General features: G+C 43.3%; 2 protein-coding genes across 3 annotated transcripts in view; both read left to right on the top strand.

Annotated features, from left to right (window-relative positions):
- GluRIB (Glutamate receptor IB) overlaps positions 1–26,850 on the top strand; it is a 251,623-nt gene that overhangs the window by 193,621 nt on the left and 31,152 nt on the right. The window lies entirely within an intron of this gene.
- Positions 4,238–13,411, top strand: LOC106639555 (trehalose transporter 1-like protein). Of its 2 annotated transcripts, none has more exons than XM_089593653.1 (4): positions 4,238–4,321; positions 9,601–9,715; positions 10,681–11,852; positions 12,829–13,411. In XM_089593653.1, the coding sequence occupies exons 2-4, from the start codon at positions 9,655–9,657 to the stop codon at positions 13,030–13,032; spliced, it is 1,437 nt and encodes a 478-aa protein (XP_089449779.1). In that variant the 5' UTR covers positions 4,238–4,321; positions 9,601–9,654; the 3' UTR covers positions 13,033–13,411. The 2 variants fall into 2 exon arrangements, with proteins under 2 accessions (XP_089449779.1, XP_089449778.1); XM_089593652.1 differs by having other exon boundaries at positions 4,238–4,338.

The raw sequence follows: 26,850 nt of genomic DNA, 5'->3' as shown, positions 1-26,850 counted from the left end.
ACCAAATATTTCGACTTCGTTTTTTTTTTTTTTTTTTTCTTCCAAATGGTTTTTCTTTCAAATTTTGATGCATTGTCTTTGCTACAAGAAAATTTCTTTAAAATATTTTCCAAGTGGCAATGTAAAAAAAATGCATGGCCATTTTAGAAAATTATTATACGAAGAGCAAAAAATTGAAAAGGTATCCACGACCCACATGAGGTATCATTTTCTTGAAATGTTGCGTCAACTCGGCTCTTGAGATAAGGACGAAGAAAGCGTGCTAAAAGACAGGCCGATTAGACATATGCCTTTGCAATTTTCCACTTTTCAAACTAAATAGAGAGCCCTGAGCTAGGTACAACTGATGTATCAGCCACGACTTTCAACGTAGACCGCCTCGATAAATATCCATGAAATATTTACAACAAACAAAAAAGCTCATGGCACACGACGACAATGGCTTTTTTCCCTCCCCTCCCGTAAAGACACGGAAACCAAAAAAAAAAAAGGTTCATCGCAACACTCAAACCCAATCAAACGCTCGATCACGTTTCACTTGGCTCCCCCCCCCCCACACGGTTTCCGATACACTCCTCAACACGCACTTGGATGCGGTTAGCCACAACTACTCGTGGCAATCCCGACAGGTGCGCGCCAGAGCGTTCCCTATCAGCCACACCGCTAATGCTCACCTGAACCTCCTCTCGCCTAGTTCCTTTTATTTCACACCTATGCGTCCCTCCCTCCGACCCTCAATGGAAATCAACCGCGTGTGCACTGCGGAAGAGGGAACTATTGTTGAATACCAAGACTATTCTTGCATGCCAGGCTGCCTCGTTCGAGTGATTGATTGCTGCACATTTTTTTTACGAGAGAGTTAGCGTCTGGACTGGACTGCTTGTAACTCTGCGTCACGATACTTTACAAGTGCTATGTGCATGTACTAGCACTTACTAGTCAATTTATTTTATTCGGTCTTCATTGATTAGTCCCAAAAATTGTGTGGCCAAGTATATATGGGAATATAATATTACGCATTGAAACTTGTACTCATCAGGTGTTGAGCAAAATTCCCGTGTGTGTATACGTTGACGTCGAGCGCACTTCGTGATAAATTGACATTGGCTTGGGCACCGATGAAAAAAAGTATCAAAATTCATGCACTGTAACCGGCATTAAATTGATGAACGTGTAACTTGCTCTTTTACAATTTATTCGTGGCGCGTGTGTGCTATTTTTGTAATTTTTTTTCGGGGGGCATAGGTGGAGGGTGAAAAAAAAAGATTCGACGATATCGCGTGTATGCGCTCGTTAAATTAACGTCGGAGCATACAGCTGATGCGAGAGGATTAATCGGTGCACTTTGGAAGAATGAACCTTGCTTCTCGAATGACAGGGATGAACATTAGACGCACAGGAGGTTGATGGCGCGTTTAATTTTTTTAGTTCTCTGATTGGTGTACGATTGTATTTTCTGTCTCAACGTGTAGACATACTAATCAGTCGTAAATTGAAATTTTATCGATTATTGAATGATATCATTTGTGTGTTTTTTATACTTTGAAAAACACATGTGACTTTGTAGGAACAATTTAATCGAAATTTAATTAAACCAACGTTTAGCAATTCAATGTTTGCCTATTCTGCATGGCGACCAAGAAAGTCGAGATACGTTTGTTTGTGTATCAGTGCACAAGTGGTCCATTAACTTTATTCAATAGCCAATTAGTAATCATCTTACGTAACTTGAAATGTTATTAAAGAAATGTGTAATCGATTTTCCGATGTACCATCAGAGTGTTGAAAAATCATCTATGAATTTTAAATGAAATTGCTCTTATAAAGCCAACTGCGTTTTGATTAACGAAACATGAAAAAAAATTCTCCTAATATTCCACACAGAAAAATCATATTACATGATTATGTGTGTTTGCATCGCACAACCAGAAAGTGGGCAACCAGAAAATCGAAAAAGGTAAAGGTTACAAAATGTCAAACTTTTTGTGGGTTAGAAAAGACAGGCATGTCAGCTTGAGCTTACAGAGAAAAAGAGAACGAGAAACACGCACGAAATTTTTTAACTTTTTTCTTTTTTAACACCAAACATAGCTTTGGTCAAAATCAACGCGTCTGACGTACTCGACTGTTTCTACTGATCTACAAAACAGAGTTGTTATCCCAAATACCCATTAGTATTAGGGTTTGCGAACATACATCACCATTATATTATTAGCTCCGTTGATTCACCTGAAAAAGTTTTGGTGCAATCGCCCTTGAATGAATTTTAATATCAATAAAAAGATGATGATGAGAATCGATTTATTTTTAATTGAATTAGACAGAAACAAGACACCCCTGACGCTACAAAGCCCTCGACGAACTCCCGACTCTGATAACCTGCAGTGCCACAACACAACCGCCAGCCGAGAAGTCGAATCTACCATCACGGGCGTTTGTATACAGGCGAAACATTGCAGGAAGCCCGGAGGAGGCTTCGATAACAACAACAACGGGAGGGTGCATACCTACGGTTGTAGCAAGAGGATGGAAGCTCGAGCAAAGTGGCAACGATATTTCCCAGAAATTGGAAAGGAGTTTAATTACCAAATGCAAATGCAAATATGCTTTGGGAAGGTCTGATATCGCTGAGGGTTGACGGTAGGGTTGGAGGTTCCCCCCCCCCCCCAAGAGCATTTGCTTTCGCAACAGATGTAAGAGAGGCGGGGGAAGACCGGACGAAAGAACTGGACTTCGAAAAAAAAATAAATAAAAAATGAGGGAAAAAGTGCTGACAGAGATTGGATAGTGGGATGTGATCGGAAGGTGTGGGTGCCGGAGGATGAAGATGGTAATTGAATGCTCGAGGGACTTTTTTGTTACGGAACATCTGCTGGGGGTCGTTCTGTTATTGTGCTGGTAATTGAAATTCTAGCGAGTCGAGGGATTTGGTTTGATCTTCGGTCGGTGAGTCGAAGGAGCATCGTTCTATATTTTAATTAACCATTTTATCGAGGACGGAATACTGATTTGCGTAGGAGATTTTTATAATTTTTTATTTCATAACACTTTTATTGATTTGGATTAATTTTAAATACCTATTTATGCAAAAGTTCATGCTTTTGGTGATAAATTTAAGGAAAAGAAGCATGCAATTTTTTTTTACTTGCGTGTGTGTGCAATTTCAGATAAATGTTAGTCGATATCTTATTTTTCACTAAACGAAATGATAAGAAAATAATTTTCCAACCTCAAAACGTTACGACTGAAACTTTGGAAATTGTCAATTTACAAATTCTACTGATGGATATATCTACTTGGCTTATTATCTATGAAGTCAAAAAATTTTGAAATAATTATCGAAAATTTGCATGTCAGAAAAAATTCCATTTCCGACAATACTTAAATTTAGTTGGTCACAGTGACAAACATTTTTCTGAAAACATGTACGTATTTGAACGTACAAACAAAAATAATTACGAAGACTTTTTTATCATTAAATGTATTTTTACAAAAAAGTTGACTTCTTCAACAATGTGTATTCGAGTCTACAATAAGTGACAATCATTTTATTTCACATCAAGCTTACAGAGTGTCAAAATTTACGTTTTGCATTATCTGATTAAATTTGCCAAAAAACAAAATCAACGCATAAAAATAAGGTTTCATCCTTTTGATGGCTTCAATCTTAGTTGGATAACGAAAAACAACGCACGAAAGATAATTCGTACAACTAAGCCTGTAGGTACACATTTATTCCAACAAAACACGGTTGCGTATAGAAAAGAGGGAGGTAAAGAGAAAATTAAATGTCAAGTGGCAGTGGAGCAGCGACCAAACACATATGGGTCGGCTTCCTACCATCGTCCCGAAGAATATAGCTACAAAAGTGGTAGGAGTATGAGGAAGCGCGTACACATAAACGCGCGTCGCTGCAGTGTATACCTACCAGCAAGAGGATCGCCGTCTTTTTTACAAATGTAATTTACCTCGAGTGGCAGTAGCAGACACTCGTAAGTGACTCCTCTCTCTCTCTCTCTTTGCTCGTGGCGTGAGCTGTAAGTATATAGCAACAGCAGCACCGGCTAACCAGATTAATTCTGTTCCCGCGAGTGTCGTGAGCGCGTTGATGCGGCTGTCCCGGAATTATGACGAGCGGACGTGCGCGGTCTTAATGTTTGGCCACTGAATTAGTGCCGAGTGCTTTTATTTTCATTGCGTCGGATAACCGTATACTGGTGACAATATATATTATATACATAGGTGTTGCTTGATTGATCCTATACTACACCCCATGATTTGATGTACGGCGTATTTATTAACCAAGTGGATGTTTAAATGGGTACGTGTGCTGTAATGGTAAGTTGATCAAGCTAAAGTGAAAAAATAATCAATCATTGGATCGAGTAAGGAGCATAAACGATCAATCAGTCGAGCAGCACGTTTTGCAAAAGAGTGGCCATTTTTCTTTCGTAATTGATGGATTTTTAATTGCCCTCGCCAAGTACCAAACAACAATCAAGCTGACAAGTTGTTGCTGTTGTTAGTTTTTTTTTTTTTTTTTTTGTTTCCTCCGTTACATCGTCGTTCAGTGAGTTTAATCTCGTCAAAGGATGTTTCATTCATCAAAATTGATTTCATGTAAAAATCATGCATAAAACGCTCGTTTTTTTACAAGCGCCTATTGTATTGTATAATCAAACATTTTTTATATAAATTCGAACAGCCATCCACTCCTACCGCGTAAACTGGTTGGGATAAAACAAAAAAGATTATTGAAAAACGTTTGATGAAAAAAAATGTTCTTCTTCGTCACCAATACGGGGGACTGGCCTCGTTCAAAAAACGTACTTTCTCCGGGCCTTGGATTTTTATTCCTTTCATCTTTCGCATCCGCAATCCAGTTTATTACATGAATTCCGTAAATTAATGAGTGTGTGGTCACACGTGGCTCTAATTGATCGTTCTGTCGTTGGCCGTATCAGTTTAAGCATACAGATAAAGAAAGTATACATGACTCACCAATTCGTAGAAATATCCATACACCTTTACCAAAACTATCGTGCAAATTCTTTGTCACACCTCAAAAAATAACTAATTGATCCTAATTATATACTTGGTCAAATTTTGTAGGATTATTTCTGTTACCAATGTTACAGTATTTTATATAATTTTTCCATCAATCAATCACTCATGGGATTTTAGTGTTACCGAGTTTATTTTGATTTAAAACGTGATGAAAACGATAATTATATGTATTTCATCAAGTATTTGTTTGTTTTGGGTATTAATTGTTTAAGTAGTTTTGGATACATTAGTGAAATTGTAAGTCAATGGAAGACTTTTTCTGTACTTACCAAGTTGAAAAGTCAAACTTTACGTACATACATCTTTTGGCTAAGTTTTTTTTTTTTTTTTTTTATTTAAATAGGTGTACATTACTGTGTGAAAGAAACACGTAAATTCAATACGTAAGAATCCTTCGGAACGCGTGTAGTGAATCACTTCAGGCAGCAGTAAATTTGTCGCAATTTGCCTTTACGATTGGCATTTTCAAGATATTTCTTCATTACTTACGCCCGTGTTTTCATTACGTCTTTCAAACACTTTGCAAGAAACATTATAGCAAAGGTTGATGATGTTGGAAAGCAAGTATTTTTTTTCCATAAACGTTCATGAATATGCATTTCTTTGTGGTATAAATAAAACATAGAATTTTTTTTTCTTTTTTTCACTTTTTCCACATCAACGATTCATACCAGTTATACGAGTTATACGAGTTAATTATACGGGAAAGGAAAACACTCTGTTCTCAAAAAGATCGGCTACGCAAAAACAAACTAGACTCAGTTTAATAATACATTTTTTATGGGGGGAAAAAAAATAAAGGTCTCGCCTAATCTCACCCATACTTTAGATAAAGGTATAAATATTGTTTGATTTTTCTTCGAAATTACTCCAAATGAAAAAAAAAGTACATCACGCCTTTCATGCATTGGCACACGCGTGAAAGTTAAACCACCACACCGTGATATTCCCCCAATTTTCGTTATTAAGCACCACACAAACGTTATTGTCTGATTGAATTCTCACAACCAGCGGCATTTCAAATAAAATTACGCCCGCGCGCGAGAGCTCGCCTATATATACATATATGTATATGTATGTATGATAATTATGCACACTGTAGCGTCGAGGAATCGAGTTCGCGCACTCGCATGAATATTATAACAACGCACATCCACGCGCAGCCGGTGCTGGTTAAACATACGCTCTGCCCATCCACCCCCCGGAAAACTGCAGCTTTTAGTGGAGGTCGCGTCAAACAGATAAACGGACGCGTCTTATTTATACGTCAAAAAGGGTGGCTTTCACCGAATCAGGGGACCATTATATCCATCATAAACCGACACCCGCACATTGTATACATACATGTCCAAACTCGAGGAGAGGGGGTATCGAGTTCATCGGCTAACAGGCCGTGCTACCGTGGGGGGGGGAGTCAAACATTTTTGTTCCACCGGGAGTCAATGGGATAACTGGACACGCGTGCATATTGAGCCAAAGGGGGCAAAAAGCAATCGACTTCCGAAACGCGCCAACAGAAAAGCTGCCGCAGGAACAATAGCCGGCCGATCGATCGGACGCGCGGGTATTTGTACATGCTTTTGCGCCCTTGAGAGAGGGATGTACCCAGGTTTTCGGGGAAGTAGGGGTGGAAAAAGAGAGTGAATTGTTTTGTGGTCGACGTTTTAATACCACATGTTCCTGTGTGCGTATTGATTACTCTTTTTTTGTCTTAACTCACGGTGTGGATCGTATTTTACGCGGTGCCGTTGTTTTCGGGGAGTAGGTGGAGGATCGCGTGGAGATGAAGGTACAAAGCGTACCGGGAGACGATTGAGTATACGCGTTGTGGTCCGCGAGCGAGGGCTGACGTTGACGCTCGAGTATTTATGGTCCACGAGGTGGATGGATTTTTACACGACGATGGTTTATGTCATCTTATCGGGTTGTTTTGAAATTTTTTCATCATCGTACCATTCAAAGTACAATGATCGTGTTTATGGGTGACGAGGTCGTTTAGTTTGTTGTACACAATGGATATAACGTGGTAGATGACAGGAGGCGGTCAGACTTGGGCATGGATATTCTTTTAAATATTTTACTCAAAGTATAATGCTTTATTTATAAAAAAAAACCTATGTATCACTTGTGATCGACGAACTTTTTTTCTAGAAAAACATTTCATATTAATTGAAGAGAAGAAGCAATTGAAGAATTTAATAAACGCATTTTAAAATTTAATTACAAATAAAAGATACTTTAATATTAAAATATATTGCTAAGAAAAAAATAATGATCATTTTCACAGTGAAAATAATGCTTTATTGGTGGAAAAAAAAAAATTTTCTTTTGAAGCGTTTAAAAATAGATGAAACAACTGTGCCCAAGTCTGAAGCTCATGGTATTTTACAACAGTTGTCTTTGGAACCTATTCGCCTGACAAAGGCGGTTGAATAACGTTTAGAAAGACAATCCGGCCAATTGGTACGAAATGTCACAATTTGACTCGCACTTAGACACCGTTGAGCTCAACAATTGTCTGGCAACACTTTGTCGGAACCATCGTATTTCTAGGTGTGTATATATTTAGGTGTATATATGTAGCGTTTGGATGGATCATAAAATCTCATTTAGCCTTCGGCGAGTCTTTAAAGAGGATAAACTGGACGTCACCAGCACGTGGGTAACAACAGGAAAACCAAACGCTCGTGTTTGAGTAAAACATAAATTACACTTGCGTACACACATAACAGGTAATAACCAATGTAAATGAGACTCGAGGAATTGCCTGTACTAAACGATTTAATCGCAACTACTTTGATGTACGTTTATCAACACCATCTCGATTACTATTGTTTTCTTTTCGTCGCGAGCACCCGGAAACACGCGTCCATGCAGTTCATACATCTCAATCAAAGCCCTACGTTATTAATATACCTCGTCTCTCCTCCGAATCGGAACTCTTATGCGGGAAAAACAACTCCCTCGATTTGTCGTCGATACACTGGCACATACTATCGGGATCCAAACGTGAGAAATCCGAGGGAGAAAGCGACACCTGCTGTCACCGGTCTCACTTTTGGAGAACATGCCGCAGAACCCAATACGCACAATAGTGACTCGAGAGTACAAACCCCGACGCAGTTGCAGCCGCGTCTCGAGATGCTCCGACCACCAACCCCGTGTGCTGGATGGCGAAACCTCGCGAGAGCACCTAATACGTCGTGCAAATCGCTTGAACCAGATCCCAAGCCACATATCTCCCGCCGCGAAGTTGTTGGGGCCGCGCATACAGGAGAGCAGTGAGACGTGTCATTATATATATATACAGTATATGTATAGAGCGAGACGCGAGCTCGAGGTGTATAATCTCCTCGAGGGTGCACGAGTCCTCCCAAAGCTCCGCTATACCATCCAGTCCGTCTTGTCTACTCTGTGATGGGTATATCCATATCAATATTTGTAGGTGCGTGCGTACACGTGCACGTCCACCACATCTCGAGACGCGAAGGGAAAAAGGACTTCTCTGTGTCCCCATTCGGCAATCCGAGGCCATTGGTTGGCCTGCTCAGTTCTCCCATCCCCCCATAAATACACGCGCATTGAACGGGCCCTCTGATTAATTGCCCGAGGGTTGCCTACGCAGTCCGACGAACAGCCTATACGAGATGTATACACGCATCCTAGCACGCCTTCGATCAAAGTCACGTTCCTCTCGTTTTTTTTTTTTTTTCACGCACGTCTTCTTTTCACGGGATTCAATGCGTGTCTGGTATACATACAGGGAAATTCCATCTTGCCGTGAACACACGCGTGGTACTACCAGCCGAGAGGGGAGCCTATACCCTCGTGCCATCGTTTTTAATTTCGCGTGGGCGTCATTCTGGGCTGCATAATGAAGACGAAAGGCTCGGCCCGGACCGTGATGGATAACTCTGCGCGTGGCCATCGGTCATACCCAAGATTCGTTTTAATTTCGCGCGTGTCCTCGTTTGGAAATCGCGTGCGTGCGCTGAGAATTAGATGGACGAGTTGTGTGCACGTGTAGTTAAGCCCCCTACTCTCACGCGACCTGGACCCTGTAATCCATTGACGCAATTTGAGATGCTGCGTACACGCGCACACGACTGTCATGTGTTCTGATTATTTTTTGGTACTATTTTTTTTTTTTTTTTTCACAATTCTGTATTGATGGTGTACCGATGATAAAAAGGCTCACCTTATCGAATAGTCGTGTTGTGGTATTCCGGTTGAGTTTGTACGATGGAATTAGGAACAGGCGATGGCTTTAAAAACATTAACATTTCATGCACATCGTCACATTGGTTACTATTTTATCCTTGACAGTCAACCGTATGGAAACTCTGAAAGAAAAATGGCCATTACAAATGGATAGTCTAGTGCGCGTTACAGTGTTCCGCAATGTATGTAAACGCTTTATCCCAAAGTTAACTCGGTGAGATGAAATGAAAAAATCTTTGGTAAAAGCAAGGCTCGCTCGACTGATTGTGATCCTTCGACGAGCCGAAACCCTGAATGTTTCCTTCGCTTCAGGAGCCAACACGTTGAGATGAAAAGCATCACCTGAGGACCGAAAAGAAGAAAACAATGGAGAAGGACGAGCCCGTGGATTTCTCCCTCCTGCGCCAAGTGTTGATAGGCATCGTCTGTAAGTACGATCAATCCCCCCCCCCGGAAAATATCGAAACTCTCCGACATCCCTCCGCAGGAGTAGAACGCAAAACAGGAAACTGGAGCGAAATTTCACTCGCTGCCGAACTGCCGATGATAATGGCCGAGCGTCGTTGTATTAGGAAAAATCCACGGCGGGGCAGGAATAAAAACACGCGCGGGGCACTAGAGGTGGAAACGATCGGGCATAACAATAAAACCGAACGACTGCACGAGCAATTTTCTTACGCCCACTCTCTCGGACCCCTCGCCCCTCCTTTGGTCCGATCGCGCGCTGGAATCGATTATAGACCCGAGCTGTACGACGCTGTATTCACGGGAGTTGTCTTCGCTACACGATTGCCCTTGCTCGGAAAACTACGGTCGGTCGTAAAACTGACAATTATACGCGTAACTTATAATAAACGGTGTTCATTGTCATCAATTTCTACTTGGCATCGGGTGTCACGTACAGTGTATACATTTAGATTTGCTCCAGTGCCTGTTTTGCTCAATCAAGTCCCAAAACACATATCCATACCTTTGCCTTGTGCCAAAAGAGAAAAAAAAAAAAAAAAAAAAAAAAAAAATCATCCTCTATCGACTCCATGCGACATCGTGCGGCTGATCGATAGATCAAGTGCATAGCTCGTCAACGGAAACAGGGTGGTGGTTGTCGCGTTACCCCACCATCTTAATCTCGGTAAAGGGACGCCTCGGAAATCCCGAGTCAAAACGCCCGCGGGTACACCTCAAGGCGGTCACATCCACCCTCGCAACGATACACTCATCTCCCAAGTATCACCGGTGCTGGGTATATATACACCACACCACTTCAATCGCCTTAAAACCCGATGAGTATAATCAAAGGGTCCGTGTGGCATCATCCCACTCTCACGATGAGCAGGGGCATAATACCCCGTTGGCTTTGACTGGCACCCTCATCTCCCGCCCCCTGCGCAGGTAATCTCCTGATCGTCGACAGTGGCTTCCACGAGGGCTGGAGCACCCCGATGATCCCGAAACTCGAGAAGGACGACCCGGAGGTGCGCATAGACGCCGAGCAGGGCACTTGGATCATCAACCTGCTGTACGTGGGCGTGGGCGTCGGCTCGGTCATACCCCTCCTACTGATGGACAGGATAGGCCGCAAGTGGACGATGTTGGTGGCCGCCGTGCCCAAGATCGCCAGCTGGATAATATTCGCCACAGCCAGGAACCACTGGGCCTTCTACGCGGGGAGGCTGTTGGCCGGTGTCGGCACGGGGGTCACCTACTGCGTCACCCCCATGTACCTCGGGGAGATAAGCACGAAGCGCACGAGGGGCCCACTGAGCGCCTCCCTGGCCGTTTGGATCAACATGGGCATGCTCGTGATATACGCGGTGGGCATGTGGTCGACGAGACTGACGACCTCGCTCGTGGCCGTCGCGGTGCCCCTCATGTTCCTGGCGAGTTTCATGTGGCTGCCCAAGAGTGCCGTCTTCTTGGCCAAGAAGAACCGCATGGGCAAGGCGGAGAAGGTCCTCAAGTGGTCTTTGGGTCGCGACGACGTCGAGGCCGAGCTCGAGGAGATCCGTAGGATCGTGGCCAACGAGCAGGAGCGCCAGTTGTCCTTTTTCCGGTCGTTGGTCGAGTCAGCCGCGAGGAGGGAGAGCCGCAGGGCCTTTGGTATAATCGGCATACTGATGGCCAGCATGATATTCTCGGGGGCGGCCCCAATATTGGCTTACCAGCTGGAGACCTTCGAGGCGGCTGGCTTCGAGGTCTCGCCGAACGTGAGTGTCCTCGGCTCAGGTGTTGCCATCGTGGTGGCCGGTATGGCGTGCGTGTTGCTGGTCAAGCGCACCGGTAAAAGGATGCTGCTGTTGACGGCTGGCCCGACGACTGCCGTCAGTTTGGCGGTAGTGGCTGGTTTTTTTACCCTCAAGAGCATGGGCTTCGACGTCTCGGGGGTCAATTGGATACCCACCGTTTTTATAATCGTTTACGCGTTGGCCTACGGCGTGGCGCTCAATCCTCTGCCGCTGAGCTACATCAGCGAGGTCTTTCCGGTCGACGTCAAGGTGCCGGCCGCGCTGTTCTGCTCCGTGCTCTACGCCGTCGGGAGTCTCGTTGTTGTCAAAGTTTACAAGGTACGTGGTTTTTTTTTTTTTTTTTTTTTTTTTTTTTTTTTTTTTTTTTTTTTTTTTTTTATTGCCTTTCTTTGGAGCAACAGGTGTGCTCAAAGCCCTGGGTTGTGGTCTGTGGTTGGATAGATTTTTCACACGTTTCAATATTATTTCAGTGACATTTAGTCTTCAAATTGAACATTTACAGTATTTTTGTCTCGATGTTTTTAGTACAAAATTTACCTTTTACAGTTACAATGCTATTTGACAAAAATTATATTAAATGCATCTGCGTGGAATTGAAATGTTCGAACGATAAAAAAGATCAAACTTCATTGATGTTAATCATCAAATGTATTACTTTTTTCATTTGGAATATTTAATTTAAAAAAAAAAAAAAACGTGATTAAAATCGTTTTACTTTGGATAGCGTATTTTAACAAAATTACCACTAGCACAATAAAAATAAATTATGGCTTTTATTTTTTATTTCCAAACAAGTAAAATTAAACATGAAACATCAATTCGTATCACATTTTTTCACTTTTTCCTCTCCTACGAGACTATACATTTTTTTCCGCTGCTTCACCCACTCATTATTTAAACCAAAGTTGCACCGTGCTACTGCTAATCGTTGTTTTGAACGCATCAATACAGGAAGATTGAATCACCGAGCCATATTTTTATTTTGTTCATCTAACAACTTCCCGGTCGGATGGTAAAAATAACAACGCGCGACTCGGCCTCTAAACGCGAGGATTATGAAATTACACTTTCGTCGTACAATATCGCGTAAAAATAATTGTTTCGATCTATCGTTGAAAAGAAAAAAAAAAAATACTCGGCCAATTCGAGGCCACGGGCAAAGCGTTTGTTTTCATGATTACCGCATGACGTTACCGATCATTACGTACCGAGCATCTCCTTTCTCTCTCTGCTACACCACATCAGCTTCTTCGCTCTCGACATATTTAATATACACCTATACCGATGTCCGCAGGAGCTCGAGGGCACTTACGGCATACACATGCCGTTCTGGTTCTTTGCGACTGTGTCGGTATTCCTGTGGCTCTTGAGTTACCTGTTTGTCCCGGAAACCGAGGGAAAGAGCTTGGAGGAGATCCAAATGATCCTGCGTGGAAAAGTGATCCGGCCAAGCGTCCAGAAACCAGTGATCATCAGCGGATCGAAGAACGGCTATTAGCACATCGGGACGTTGGACGCTGCTTCCGATGAATACTTACTTTTTTGTTCTTACTTTGCGTACAAACTGTTGTTCGCATACTTGATGATACGTGAAGAGTATCGCGTTGGGAATTTACTTTTTTTTTTTTTTTTTTTTTTTACTAACGACTCGTCCAACGTTAATATAGATCGTAATCTTAAGGCTATACTTTTACATAATATATGACATAGGAAAATATTTTTGTACATAATAGCGTAGCTAACCGATGAATGTCGCGTTAGATCACTTCAATATGTCGGATATCATATTTTTCTACTAACATTATACATTAAGAATAAATATTTTTCACATTTTTTTGTTTCGTACATGCAGCATCGATTAAAATACCTTATAACGAGGTCTTTGTATTTATTTTTCCTCAATGTCCCGCGTGTGACCTCATCCCACGATCCGCGCGCCTTGAAAATAAGTTTTATCGCGCAATGAAAGCTAAATTTTATTATTACTCCTGCGCTACGACCAAATTACCGATTCGCCACAACGAGGGATAAAGAGCCCCCGGCTCTTGAAGTATCTGCAAAACAATGGACCCGGCTTTCATCCTTGACTTTGCAATCTTTCATTGCCCCCCTTTCCTTCGAAGGAGACAACTCTGTGGTTGGCCAGTGCTCGGTTAAACCAGGCCAGAGACGATAATCTCATCTCCCGAGTACATTGCACATTAAGCACGATGCGGAAACTGTACAATCTCGCAACCATGAACCGTATCTCACCGGACGTGCCCATACACAATGAGAAATGGTCACCTAGTGGGCCTTTTCAAAAAGCTCATCCGCGAAAGGAGGGACCTGCTGACGGCTCGTCATCTCCATCGATCGACGTTATCGCGCCACAGGTGTAACGGGACGGTGCCCACGCGTGGGCCGAGCAGTTTTTTTACCAGCCCGTAAAGTCCAAAGTCTCCTAAATTCTTACAGAAATCAGCACAGCTGCGCCATCACGATGACTTTTGGAAATTTTATGTATGCGCGTCGCTTTGTGGCACGGGCAGGGGGAAAAAAAGGAGGAAGAGGTATATAGGTATTAGGATGTTTTTTTGTGAGCGGGCGTGCTTTGGGGATATTGAAAGTTATGGTTGCAGCTTCGCAAAGGGGAGGGATAATTGTCGCGTGAGATGGTGTGGCGCTCTCTGCGTAAAATTGAGGGGCACTTCTTGGGTTCACGAATGATAAAAGGACGATGACTTTTTGTCTGAAAAGGACTTGTAATTCTTTTAATAGTAATTTTTGTACATTTTTTTCATCAATGATTACATCTCGTGAATTTGAAGCGCTGAAAAAGTTGTATTTTTATTACGTGAAAAAGTTCGTTTGATTGTTTGCAAGACGCTTTTTTTCGCCGTCACTTCCAAAAATGAGGTTTGCCTCCAAAACTTGAATAAATTACACGAGTAAATAGAATCTGTAGCAGCATCTGTGTAAACTCCAGTGATAATTTCACATTTCGAGCAGGCGAGGCCGACCGCTCACGATAAATGTATTACATTAATGCAAACAAACACATACAACAATTGTTATCCTGACTACTGGGAAAAAAGTTTATCCGAACGCACACGTTGTTGATTTACAAAATCAACTGTGGAGTTGAACTAATGAATAAACAGCAATATAATGCGATTAAACCGCGCGAAATGATGTATAATATGATATATACGATTTTAATTGCAACGAAACGAAAATCTCTCCATTCGATTTCCAAGTCGATTTTCTATTTAGCGATAAAATTGTTTTATTACATTCGGTTGATGCCAGCACCGTCGTCCACTTGCATACATACACATGCGCGCTGAAATTGCAATATATATTTACGCAGCGAATATCCTACCGCAGTTCCATTTGGTTTATCTCTCTCGCGCGAGCGTTTAATTAAAATCCCTCCCAACTTTCTCCGCTCTCATTATCCTCCCCCGAAACGCTTGCCCCCGGTAATTATCAATATTCTTATTATCATCATCACCATCTTTGCTGTTGTGTTGTATCACCGCGTAAAAATTCACGGTCCTACCTGCCCACGTATATTGTTACAAAACGAATAAAACACCCACCGGCGTTATCTTGTTTGTGCAATGATGATTATTTCGAGCTTACCGGTCATAAAGCGCCCGATAATCCACACCTCCGTACGTGTGTACATGCATGTGCTCTTGAGATCGAAGCCATGAAAATTACCTCGTACAACAGCCCTGGCAGAATTAATAAATAGCAAAGCCTCGAAATGTGTGTGTCTGCGCGCACGAATTAATCATCCATTCCGCGGATGAATCACTACCAAAGAGATAGAGAGAGATAGAGAGAGAGATACAGGGGTGTACGATCGACAAAATCAAGCCTCCCGCGCTACTTCCATAATTCACACTGTATGTTAATAGAACCTAAATGAGCGACGCGGATATCGCTACTCTACCCCCACCCCCACTCCCTATCCGAACATCATAGCTCATAGCTGCAGCGTTTGCCCTTTGTGTTGCTGCTATAGCTCTCGAAGCTAATTTCATTATACACCCACGCGTACACAGTATACCCGTAACTTGACGAGCTTTGTAGAGCTGCTCTCGCATATTGTATTCGGCTATAATTGGCATGCGAGAAGGTAAACCGAAGCACGCGCAGGTGGTTATTCAAAAAAATGTTACGAGCGCTTCTTTTACATTATAGAATAAACTTTCATGCAAAATTTGTGTCGTTTATCGAAACGGTTATTTACCCTCCCATTGGGACCCGCTGATTTATCAAATAAAAGCTCACAAGCGCGTCGTTATATAGTTACGTGTTTCTTCGTAACACTTTGACAATCGGTAAGGACCATGGTCCTAAGGTCCCCTATATATATATACCCACCACAGATATTTAATTCACACTTTCGTGCTTTGTTGTCTATATTTAATCCATGCCCCCCTCGCAGGTGTTGGCGGGTGAAGCTAGTATTATGCTTAGAACGCATTTGGCGAGAGTACGTGTAATGGGTGTGCATTTTCGATGAGATCGTAGCCAAATTTCACGGTCCGTGACGCACAGTTGACCAACGCCGAACGCGTGTGCACCTGTAACGGCAGCACAGGCATGACACGCACTCGGGTGTCAATTATATGTGGCCCCTTAATTGCCAAACGAATGGACGCCCGAGGAATGTAATCACAGTCTAAATGTGTCGCAGCGTTGCGTGGTGATTGTTACCGACACGTGAATACTTGGGGATATACCCGTGTCCGATTTCGCGTGTTTATTCAGTACCCAACGCTGCTTTCGAGCATTTTTATATCCTTGCGATTGTGCACGATTGTCCTCAAACCCGACAAAATGTATGAAATGACGGCAAACCACGTTGATTGAAACCGAAACTCCAATGACGCGTTTCAAGTGATGAATAATCGTACACCTGGAGCGTCTTCGAGGCCATGCATCCAATACACGTAACCTCCCGAGGCAGCATACGTATGTGTACAGCCGCACCAGCTCGTAGATGCTCGGATACACATGTGTAACGACAAGAGCCCCCCCATTGATCGATCAATCACTCAAACTCCCTTGCACACCAGCAGCAGCTGCTTTGGCGTCTGTTTGTCTATCCGTCGAGCAAGCGAGCCCCCATCCGGCCCTTCCTTCCTTCCTTCCTCTCATATATTCCCATGCATCCTCGAGTCGAGGCATTCCTCCTTCATCCAACAACTGGTAGGATACGTACACCAGCCAAGTCAAGAGAGAGAATATGCACACATCCATCCTCCACGCTTGTGCACTGCCACACACACACACACGCGTACATCCGTCCGGGAAACAAGCAAGCAAGCCATGGATGAGGGATCCATCCATGGATCGATATAGGACGCACAACAGCCCCAAACTACCCTCCTCTCTTTCCGCATAACATCCACTTAGCCATGCATTATCCCAATGAGAATATCCCCGGTTGGTACACACCTGACGCGTGCCTATACGTAACACCGCGCAGGTGTATGAAGCCACCGGTCTCGTGTTCCACGATTAATATACACACAAGCCGCTGCAATCCGAGTAATGGCGTGGCTCCACGTAGCCCCGTAGGATACCTCGATTGCCCCCCTTCATCGTCGACTTGGGCTCTCTCCCTTGTCTACAGCACGAAGGAGGGACCCCATCTCTTGTATATAATTACTCCACGCTGTATGTGGGTGTATGCTATTTGCGTATAAATTCGCGGCGCTGCGTCTTCGGCCTTTGGGGGTATCAAATTCCAGGGAAAGCCGTACGTACCCCACCGTAATTTCTCATGTTCAGCTTTCCGGGTGTCCGTCTGTTGCGCGCGGGTTAGGCTACTTCAGGATCGTGTATTATGAGAGAGAGAGAGAGAGAGAGAGATTCCTTGTAACAGGAGCGGCTGGCTTGCGATGATCCCTCTATAATACAGCGGGGAGAAAAGGTTTTGGGAGTTTTCGGTCTACCTCGCGGACGAGCAGATGGGCAAGATAAATCGGTAACGCGATACTGGTAGGCTCTGAAATTTCTCGGGGTATCGGTGATCAGGGACTAATGCAGATCTGAATGGATATGTATATGCTCCGATCCTCGTGTAAAGTACAGTCGAGAGATTTTCTTGCACCAGCCTGGCTCACAATCAACCGAATCGTATCTGGTGTACCGTAGTTGCAACAAAAGGCATTAAGCGCTTTGTACAGTAGACTTCTTAAAGGTCGTACATTATCTGCTGTCCTTGCGAATGCGCAACAGTGTAAGCGATTACGTATCGAGCGCCCGTCACCACGTACATGCAAAATAATCGAGCTTTATTGAAAAAAAAAGGGAAATAAACATAAATAAAAGCTCTCTTATATTATCCTGCGAGCTTGCGGAAGCGGGGATTAATTTGAATAAAAACCTGTTCCCGACCTTTCGCAGGCTGGATTCGGCGTGCAGTACAGGTACAGAGCTCGTTTTCCATTTTCATAAATACGCTGTCAAAGCCGTTTGTACGTGTAAAAAGGGGGGGTGGGAAGGAGGAAAAAGTGATCGTAGTAATCGTGGGTGGGCGTGTTTTTAACTGCAAATCGGCTTTTGCGGTGGTTGGGTGTGGGCACCAAGCAGCCAGGTTCTCCCAGTGGGATTTTTTGTTTTGTTTTATGTTTTTACTCTATAAAATAATGAGAATTTCACAAGTTAATCGTGCCAAGTAAAGTACTCAAGCGTACAAGCTCACTCGATCCATACGCTCATACTTTGAAATATTTGATAATCCTGTGCGTACGTGGGACAGGCACGATGATGAGTTTACATTTGTCAAAAATTGTCAATACTGTAACAATGGTGGTGAGAATCGGGAGTGTTGGGAGGAAAAGGATTACCTTGTGATATCTATTTTCTACAAACAACTATGTAAATTAGTTTAAGACAGGGACTGACAATTGTGCATTGTGCACCGTACGAAATTTTCATGTAAAAAGCCAAAGGCAGCTAAATACCCGAAAAACAAAAGCCAGTTGTACACACACACACACGCACGCACAACGTGCAGAGAGGGTGCAAACGAGCGTGAAACATCGGAATCGGGGGTTGGGGAGGCGTAGTTTGGTACGCGGCTGAGAAACTCGTCACGCGCCCCTTTTTTTCCACGCGGGGGGGAGGGGGCATACAGCGCGAAAGGGCGTAAGCGATGGATCGTCCCGTGGACCGTGCAAATTACTTTGAGCCCCGAGTGATTTTTTTTCTCCCACCCTCTTTCTGCTGTCTCCGCTGCGTATTCATCGTACTCCCACTGTATACGTATATATTATGTCTACACACGTGTATGTACATGTATACACACGGTTGATGGCAAATTGAAAGAGTAGTCGGCACTTTCACGCTCCACGCTCGTCAATTTTTCGCACTACCGGGGCTCGTCTGAGAGGCCGGGGATCCTGCACTGGGGTTATCTGATAAAACTAAATTCACCGAGAACATGTACGAGTTCCGTGAAAATGACACGCGTGGGGCGTGAGAGTTAAAAAAAGGGGGGGGGGTGGATCGATAGAAACCCCCACGCGTGTACACGCAACCTGTAAAGTACAGACACAGTGTGTATCATTCTCGGGAACCATATATATTATATGCTCGAAGCGCAGAGAGCGAGGCTGCAAGTAGAACGAGACCGGGTGTAGTCAGACAAGAAGCCAAGGGGTAAACACGTGCGAGTAAACACACAAGGGGGTGTATGGTGTACAGCGCGCATCCCAGCAATCTACAGTACAAACAGGCGTCTTTACGACGTTTCCCTTCCCCCTGGGCTCTCGTGCCCCGATGTATTCATGGCCGACCCTTGCTGCGCTCTTTGGACTATTGGCCGTATCCCCGGCGATAATAAACCTCATGAACGCTTCGCTGCCGGGACGATGGGATTGCTCAATCTCCTTCGCTCGCTTGCTCGATCTCTTAGCGGAATTACGGCGGCTCGTGGACGCGTCTACCCGTGAGGACCGGCATCTCTGTTCTCCCCCGGTTTCGTGGAAACTACTATCGCTACTTCCTCCGACTGGCGACGGGGATGCGAGTTTTGAAAAGACCTCGAGTACGATACCGAGTCGTTTGAGGGATATTGTTTCCTGGGGGAAAAAAAGTGCCGGACAAGCTCTTGGTAACTGCACTCCTTCGCACGATTTCCAAACGCTTCGAGGAGACAGATTTCGGGGTCAATTGAGGTGTTGTGCTGGGGTGGTATGTCATTCAACGCGTTCCGTGGGGTGGAGGTAAAAAGCTTGAAAAGAAATCAAAATCCGATCCGTTGTTAACGAATCGATTCCAACGGGTAGAAATCAATCGAGGGTGTCGACGTGTCATGTCCCGCCTGTCACTCGTGCATTTGATAAACCAGCAGTAGAGCGTGTAGAAATTTGTCAGGGGCGCAACTCATTTGGCGAGAGCTCCAAGTCTGCACTTCATCACGAGCTCTCTCTCTCTCTCTCTCTCTCTTCCTGCTCCTCGATGATGATAAGGGATGAGGTATATGGAAGCCGTTAAGTCGAGGACGAAGAAGCCGAAGGAGTCTGGGATGAGAGAGCCCAAGGTATCACGTCACCTTCGCTCAACTCGAGACCCCGAAACGCGAGTGCACACAATACACGTGCACACACGCCCGTCTTTCATCTTCCTCCATCCCTCGTTTAGTCGTACAGCTTGGGCGTATACACGCGTGCGACACTCGACAATCTTATTAGACGGCTTATCAAATAATGCGAGAGCGCGAGTGTACACGTACACGCAAATGTATACGGTTTGTGATGCCTCAGCTGCAAAGTGCGCACTCGGTCGAGTGACAGCTTTTCAAGCACTTAGCAATTCAAATTATATTAGTTTACGCGCTCGTGTGTATTATACGTTCGTGTGTCTTTCGCGGTTCATGAGCTTTTAACGCGTGCACATGTCCCGTTTATTTGTTCTGAAAACGAAGAAATCGGCCGTCAAGTGTACGCTTCTCTGATGACTGTCATACCAGGGATTGAATTGCACGTAGGTGCGTTTAATGTTTTTTTTTTTTTTTTTCTTACATCTAATGCGATTAATTCAAAACGATATGTGTTCGTGATTTTCGTCAAAAGTTCGTCATTCGGTTATCTTGAGATTTATTTACTCATGTTCAGCAGTGGTTGCGTTTTGTTGAAATACCGGTACCAACAACGTGGGATCAAAGTTACGCAATACAAACGATAAAATCTTCAAAGTTTGCAAAATGTGATTTCGAACTAATTACAATGACTGTAGGCAAAAGTTCATGAGAAACGCCATCAAACGAAACGAGTCGTAAAGTGTTTTATGCCTCAACGAAAGAAAATCACAACAAGCGTAGAGCGAGTTTTTCCCCAAGTGGCCATTAAAACATTGGCTTTTACGCCCCGTAAATTATCCATAACTTGACTTCCCGAAACATGAGAATTCTCGCTATGCGTTTTTTTGCTCTTGCCGTTTGAACCAAAGCTAATACCTCCTGCGAGCTACGGATAATGATTGTCTGTCAGTTTTGCTCGATAATTAAAAACGACCATTACAAAGACCAACGGCACACCAGACGGCAAGTAAAAAAGCAGCTGAAAAAACTGTCACGCCTGCATCCACTCTGTTCCGCATTTTTAAAATATTTTCTACTTGTAGCGAAAAGCACCGAGCATCGCACCCTCCGTACTGGCGAAATATTCGACGTTCCACCTCCAGCTTTTACTAAAAAAAAAAAAAAATAAATAAATAAAAAAATAATTATAAAAACACTAACGAGAAAACATTTCCCCTCATTCTCCCTCGGCTACGTGTGCGTGTACACGAAATTCAGAGCGAAAAATAGTGACCTGAAAAACTTGCGCACTCTATTTACCCTTAAAGTATACACGACATCAGCGGCCATGATAAAAATCTGGCGTGACCTTTGGTATAAAGCTATTACAGGCGAAGCCCCCCCCCCCCTCGGCACGAAAACAACGAGCGAACAAAAAAAATCACGTCCCTCGCGGCCACTCGCTCATACAACGCACTGCTGGAGGGAAAAACTAACCGTGCCATTTTTTTTTTTTTTCATGCAGAGTTAGCAGATACGAGGGGGTAAAACAGGGGTGGAAAGCTTTTTAGAAGCCCGTACGCGTGCACGCATGGATGCGAAAGATGGACGGGCGATGGACGATTTTTTTCATAACTCTAATGGAAGCGTCAGCTTTCCCGCGACACCCTGGCTCTCTCTCTCTCTCTCTCTCGCTACTACAGTGCTTTTCACGTGGGGTTGTGTCATATTGCGTAGGCGCGCGTGTACGCACAACTTTGTGCGTGCGGTACATGCTGAAACTAGCGAGACGTCCAACACACGTGCAGGTATCGCTTTTGAAGTGTGCATACAGCGGCTAACGTATCTGACTGTAGTATCAATAGGTGGAAAAAAAAAAAAAAAGAATTTTGAGTGTTTTTTGCCAACTAATCTGGGAATGGTTGCACGCAGAGCGAGAAATTCGGGAATGTTTTTTTTTTTTTTTTTTTCATTTCTGCTCTCGACGATGGAAACAATTTGAAACTGATATTGGCATTGCGGCGTTGACGCTCGGGGACGAGAGGACGAATGTAACCTGCAGCCGATACAGCCCGAGTTGGAAGCAAAAGAATGATGGGAGGGTATAGAGGCGGTAATAAACAAGGGTTGAGAGTTTTACAAGTGTTTTTTAGTTTTTTTTTTTTTTTTTTTTTTTTTCCTTACTTGCGGCGTTAAAAGGGGAAAATTATGTTTACTTGCTGCGTTTACTATCGAGCCTTGGTCGTAGCTTTTTTTTCTCACTTTTACGGTTTCACTGTTTTTTTTTTTTAATTTTTAAAGGCAAGCCATGAAATGAAACTTATAAGATCCACACAATTTATACCAGATGGCAAAAAGAAAAAAAAAGAAAAAAAAAAGGAACTCAAAACTCGGTATCGCTTGCGAACTTTGTTTTTCCTAAAAAGTTCTGGAGCTCGAAAAGCGAAGCGATACACGAGCTCGCCGGTCCGGCGAGTGCGTCGTGTTCGTCGTCCGCAAAACATCGTGATAAATGTCAGAGCGCGGGCCACGGGCCGGTGCTGCGCACGCCTCTGTGCAACGAGAATTTTAATTAAAGCATCGCAGCAGCAACAGCAGTCGTCCACGAGAGAAAGAGCCAACTCGTGACTGGATGTACCAACGGCTGGTCTGGACCCCTGGATTTTCTTTTACAACGAGGGATCGCGTGCGCGTGTTTTTTGTACCCGGTTGGGATTTTTTCTCTCAATTTTTGGGACTGTACCAGCTGTGCCTGAAGGTTTTTTAGTGTGGATTTTTTTTTTAGAGGTCACATTGTTCTGTTATGACAAATCAAAATGAAAAACGACTTCAACATATAATAACGAGCTTAGGGATGGAGCTACGCTTTTCTCTAATTTAAATGATTTTTATCCTTTTTTGAAATGTCATTTCAAGGAAAATTCACTGTAAGAAGATCTTTTTTTTTTTTTTTTATCAATTAACAAATTTTTTCCTTTTCATCCGGTACAATAGGCAAACAAAATACCTTTTTCTTTTCTGCACGTATTTTTGTACGTATAAAAGAAAAACATCTGCCCCGTATCATCGTCCTTTTTTTTACTTTACCAGCCAACGCGTAAAGGCTTTCATTTTTAGTAGAAAATACAACACTTCTACTGTATTCAGGTGCATCGCAATTACTATAACTAACATTTTCATTCCCCCTAAAATCAATAACTTCAAAGCATCTCCCCATCAGCAAGTGCAGCAAACGAAAAAAAAAAAAAAAAAAAAATTACCAAAATAGCAAATTAACGAGGGGTTGGTTAACGAAAAGGGTGCACGGAGCGATGTTCAAACAGTCAATCTAAATACGCACTATATGTAGCTCCTTTCTCCCCAACCTCTTTTTTTTTTTTTTTTTTTTTTAATTGGGCAGAGGGGGAAGAGCTGCCCAAACTTGCTTCGCGTGTACCTCACACCCTCCGAGGTGATAACACGTAACCCAAGGGCCGCTAGTTTTCGCGCTCGTTGCAGAGGCATGTTTATGTCCGTTTGAATTTCAATTAATGACCCGTGCCAACGAGTGGGCGGCTGCTTTAACGTGCATCGTTGGAATCATTGGTGACCCTTTGGCTGTGCGGCTTGTGTGTATATTCAGTCGATGAATAGATGAACGAGTGGGTGTTTCGGTTGGACTGTCGAGTAGCATTTACATGAAGGAAGGGGACTATCTCGCGACTGGAATCGTGGGCTTTTCGATCCTTAGGCGTGTGTACTGTTATACATATAACTCCGGGGGGCTGTTGTGGCTGCACGAGGGTTGACTTTGATGATTGCGTAATTTTGCGTTTCGTTAAACCACGATCGGGAGTCTGGTTATTTATTTATTTTTTTTCCCCTTCCTGTGGAGGCTGACTTGTGAACTGAACCAAGCAGCTCACGTTGTATATACATATCTTCTGTGGTACGTACGAATGTCACTTCTGATTGTTATGATGATATATAAAGGAGGGATTTGCAATTTTTTATTGCTTCCATTACAACCATTGCTATGTTGGTTTGGTGTTCCTGTGACCTGGAAGTTTTTTCAACGAAAATTGATACGAAGAGCCAAGCATTTGTTGATAGTTTACGGAGTGTGTAGAAGTGGACGAATAAACGTCGTTATTGATGGAGACACATAAGACGGCAACTTCTATACAATGGAATATTATCCACGAGCAGAGGAAAAAAGCCAGACGTTGTTGGCAAAAGCGGAGCCTCAGGTATATTTCATGTACACATCACCCATGCAATCCTCAATACAAACTAGATCCACCACAATCAGCGGAGCTACTTATTTTTCTCCTCGTGCTTTCCCTATACCCTTATTTTTTCGTCTATACCTTGGGTTCCATTTGCTCAAGTTTATTTCCCATTTCTACCGAGAAAAAAGAAAATGCGAGAGAAATGCGGTACGGATCCCGTCCGTAAGAATCTGAAATGAGGATAGGTAAGACCCGTCTGGAAGCCTCTTTCGGCCTCGTTCCGGCAAAACAAAGTTAATAAGAGATTTAATGCTCACAAGTCATCGTTATAACGGAAAAATTACCCCCCTCGACAACTCTTGGACCCAAATTTTTTTTATGTAAAGTGTTATCACGCGCGCCTTGGTCGACAAGTCGTTGTAATTACAAACATCAATTTCTGTAACTTTTTTAATCGTGTGAAGTACAAATTGCACCAGAAAAATTATGTAAGCGTTTCAAATATGATTGCGAAAGGGGCGATCTGTGTGTACAATTCTGAATATTTTTTTTTTTTTTTTTTATAATCAACCGCTGTAAAACCAACGTTGTTAAAATTTTATCCGTACATACTCTTCATCCCAAGCGCACGTAATACGTGTCAATTGAAAATGTAAAAATCACAGCTAATACCCAAGTGCAAAGAAGCAGAGTGCGCTCGACGCTCGAAAGAGAGAAAGAGAGAGAGAAAAAAAGCCAAAATTAAGAGTTAACGACTTCCTCGCGAGGCGTGTGCCAAACCAGCTAACAAAGTAAAGTTAACGGAATTTATACCCCCACGCGTATACCCGCGTATACATAGACGCACGTATGCGTCCTGGGATATGAATGTAACCTCTTTCTCTTTGGGAGCGAAAAGCGCGCCAGCGCTTAACTAATCTCATGTCGCGCTCCAGAGAACTGTGACCCCCAGAACGCCGGGGTCGAGGAATACTCGAACCTCCCCCAACCACCCTTTTCCCAGTAGACCCCGCGCTCTGAATGACGCGCGATTACACGTGCACCGCACACGACGTTAAATATTAAGACAATTAAAGGAACGAGGTCTATACTACCGGAGTTCTTGAAATGCTGCATAAGCCGCATCGGTATGTGTGTGTGTGTATGTTTTTGTAATTTTGGGTAAATGAGGCAGAAGGGGAGATAAAGAGCCAAAGGGTGGCGGCTCAAAGAGTCGGTGCATGGTGCGTTTTGCTCGCGATTTTTAATCATTCCAGGCGCGGTTTCTTCTTTTTGCTTTTTTTTCTCCTCCCCCCTCCCCCCTAATTGGTACGCTGTGCGCGAGGGGCGAAGAGATGAAAGTCATGCTGATCGTGCTGCATTTTAATCTCTGTATGAATATTCGTACGCCAAGTGAAAAGTTGATGAGACCGAGATGAAAGAAAAAAAAAAAAAAAAAAAAATTAATTTTGCTACACAATTTTCGAGGTTTTTTCTCAAATTTCACTCCTTGAATGATGATAATCAGTACTTGCATGGTGTACATCCTGAGGATGAAAAAGTTGTATTTCAGTGACGAAAACCACCAACTGTTTAGTAATGCAACCTGCAATAAAGCTCTGGTGTAAGACCAGGCAGCTGGAGCAAGTGTCATCATCAGCCATTCAGTGGCGTAGGAATATGCTTTCCCTGGCTGTGGCTGCGTGCACCACCATCAGCAGCATAGCGAGAGGAAGATGCAACACCGAGCAGCCAGCAAGTAACGGGGAAGTGACGAGCAGAACCCATTAGACGCGCGAATGGCTCCTAAGTGCGTCCCCGATAATTTCTACGAGTTTTCCTTCATCATATTTCTCGTTCGAATTTCTCCTCCATTTACCTCTCGTGCTCCCTCACTTATGTAATAAAACATGGACCAACGCAACTTTCTGACGAATATTCGTTTTTGTTTGGCTTGATTTTTCACGCAAACGCCCTGTCTACAACAACGATCAATTTTTTTACCTTATCTGCTAGTTGCAACCAAAAATTCACGTTTTGTTCTTCTTTTCATACTTGTTAATAAGTTCGTCGTTTCAGCGTAAAAAGAGAGAGAGAGAGAGATAAAAAATAAGCGCTCGTGTAATATCGGGGGCGAGCGATGAAAAACTTGCGTCAGCGTAAAGGTCACAAAGTACGAGACGTGTGAGCACAGGCACACACAAAGAAAGGCAGGAAGCGCGGGAAAGGAGAGCGAAGCGCCAAGTGAAGTATAGGAGATGAGATTGCAGCGGAAAATGCTTTAAAAGTTGCATGTTACAGAGGCAGGAAGGAGACATAATAAGTAGCGGGATGACTGTAATAAAAAGGCAGAAGATATAAAAAGCCTGGCCCTTTTCTTCAAAGCAGAAAAAAACTGCAAAAAAAAAAAAAAAAAAAAAAAAAAAAGATGCGAGCCAAAGAGAAAAAAAAGTCAGGTGGAGACAGAGAGTGGGAGTAAAAACTTATGAAATACGAAGGATATAGGCACCTATGGTAGGAAGGAAGCGTTTATTCAAGTTGTTCGAAGCCATAGTCTCAAAATACCTCGAAGGTCCAAATTAAAAGTGCGAGTGAG

The sequence above is a fragment of the Copidosoma floridanum genome, unplaced genomic scaffold (assembly GCF_036245765.1).
Source record: "Copidosoma floridanum isolate Cflo_tuat_1 unplaced genomic scaffold, Cflo_Japanese_pri ptg000020l, whole genome shotgun sequence".
Lineage (NCBI taxonomy): Eukaryota > Metazoa > Arthropoda > Insecta > Hymenoptera > Encyrtidae > Copidosoma > Copidosoma floridanum.
Note: the sequence above shows the minus strand (reverse complement) of the source record. Positions and strands in the feature narration are given on the sequence as shown.